A 2,109-nucleotide genomic window follows, 5' to 3' on the forward strand; every position below is an offset into this window, starting at 1 on the left:
ATGAATGTAGAGTCACGTATCTCCACAATCAAAAAGAAAGGTTATTGCTATAACTGCTTGGCCATATCACTTAGCTACAAGAACTGTGTGAGTAAATTCTCGTGTCGTAAGTGTCACAAAAAACACAATACTCTGATACACAGAGAGTCCAGCTTTCGACCTAAATCCACTCCGGAAATACCAAACGTCACTAGTTCGAACCCTGAAAACGCTTCAAATACCGCATTACCCACCCAAAACACAAATAATCGCCAAGCCTACACTACAACTATACAGTCCAGTAAATCATCAACCCAAGACCCACTCAACCCAAGTAGGAAGCAGATATTACTCGGTACTGCAATGGTTCAAATAGAACATAATGGCCAGAGATATTCCGCGAGAGCTCTTATTGATTCTGGATCGGAAGCCACATTTATATCTCGAAGACTTCAGAGAAGTTTGGATATACCCACCCACTCTTTATCAGCACAGTCATTTATACTAAATAGCCTAACTGATAATTTACCCTCATACCCCATAGATCAAAAACAGTGTCTTAAAAATCTTGGATTCACTTTAGCCGACACCCAATTTCACAAGCCCAGATCCGTGGATATGCTAATCGGTAGTGATATCTATCTAAGTATTTTACTCAATGGAGTAAAGAGAAACATACTAGGTTCACTCTTAGCTCAAGAGACAGAATTCGGATGGATATCCGGACCCATAACCCAACCCTCCCAAAATTCCGCCATAGTATCGTTTCACATTAAAATGAACCCCGAGAATCTACTCACACGTTTTTGGGAGGTGGAGGAAGTCCCAAAGGAATCTGTAGTTTCCAAATCGGACCAAATTTGTGAGGAAATTTTCCAAAAAACTACCCGTCGTAATTCAGATGGACGCTATATAGTAACCCTACCCTTCAAAGAACCCGACAGTACTGATATAGGATACTTTAGACACATAGTGTTGGCCCAATTCCTCAGAAATGAACGAGCTTTACTTAAAAAACCCGAAATGAAAGCAGAATATGACAAAGCAATTATGGAATATTTGGAACTCGGACAAATGAAGAAAGTAGAATATGACCGTTATGGTAAAGCGATCCAATAGTACTTACCACACCACGCAGTCATTAAACCCGAAACGAAATTGCGTGTGGTATTTAATGCATCTTGCCCCATGTCAAATCACAAAAGCTTGAATGACGTCTTACATATCGGGCCTACTTTACAGAAAGAACTAGTTATTCTGATCACAAATTGGCGATTTTTCCAATTCGTTTTTAATGCGGATATTCAAAAAATGTACCGGCAAATACTCGTAGACCCTGATTATACTCGGTTCCAAAGGATACACTTTAGGAAGTCCCCGGAAGACAAAATAGAAGACCTCGAATTGCTAACAGTCACGTTCGGCATAAATTGTGACCCGTATCTAGCGATCCGTACCCTCATGAAGTTAGCCGATGATGTAGAAGAAACCCACCCATTAGCAGCCAAAATACATCGCCAGGAAACGTATGTAGACGATGTCTTAGCTGGAACTCATGATCTAACCACAAAGTCAGCACGCGGTGAACTCATTTCTGCTCTGAAATCCCCAGAATTCGCTCTGCGAAAATGGACCTCCAATGACCCACACATTCTGAAAGGACTTCCACAGGATCATCTTTTAGAGACGGAAACACTCAACCTTTCGGAACCCGAAAACACCAAAACTCTGGGCATGGAACTCCAAAAAGGATTCATTTTTCTTCCTCGTCAACCCAATGGAGAAAAAACCCGCACACACCAAACGTGAAGTTTTATCAGCCATAGCAAAATTGTTTTCCAACTATAATCATGGCAAAAATAATAATGCAACAAATATGGTTAGATAAAACTGACTGGGATGAAAGTCTGAAGCCCCTTACCCTTCATCGATGGAACAGTTTCGTAAAGGATTATGAAAACATAAATAAAATTTAAATACCCAGATGAACTCATTTTAACCAACAGCTACCATCGAATTTCATGGTTTCTCTGATGCTTCAGAAAAAGCATATGCCGCTACACTTTATATAAGGGTTTTAGTTGGACATAAAATATGGACAACTCTCTTAGTGTCAAAAACAAGAGTTGT

General features: G+C 40.1%; 1 protein-coding gene across 1 annotated transcript; it reads left to right on the forward strand.

Moving 5' to 3' along the window:
• On the forward strand, nt 1-1,098 carry LOC126767586 (uncharacterized). The gene has a single exon (XM_050485037.1). The coding sequence runs from the start codon at nt 1-3 to the stop codon at nt 1,096-1,098; it is 1,098 nt and encodes a 365-aa protein (XP_050340994.1).
• The last annotated feature ends 1,011 nt before the right edge of the window (nt 1,099-2,109 follow it).

This window comes from Bactrocera neohumeralis, unplaced genomic scaffold (assembly GCF_024586455.1).
Source record: "Bactrocera neohumeralis isolate Rockhampton unplaced genomic scaffold, APGP_CSIRO_Bneo_wtdbg2-racon-allhic-juicebox.fasta_v2 ctg925, whole genome shotgun sequence".
Taxonomy (NCBI): Eukaryota; Metazoa; Arthropoda; class Insecta; order Diptera; family Tephritidae; genus Bactrocera; species Bactrocera neohumeralis.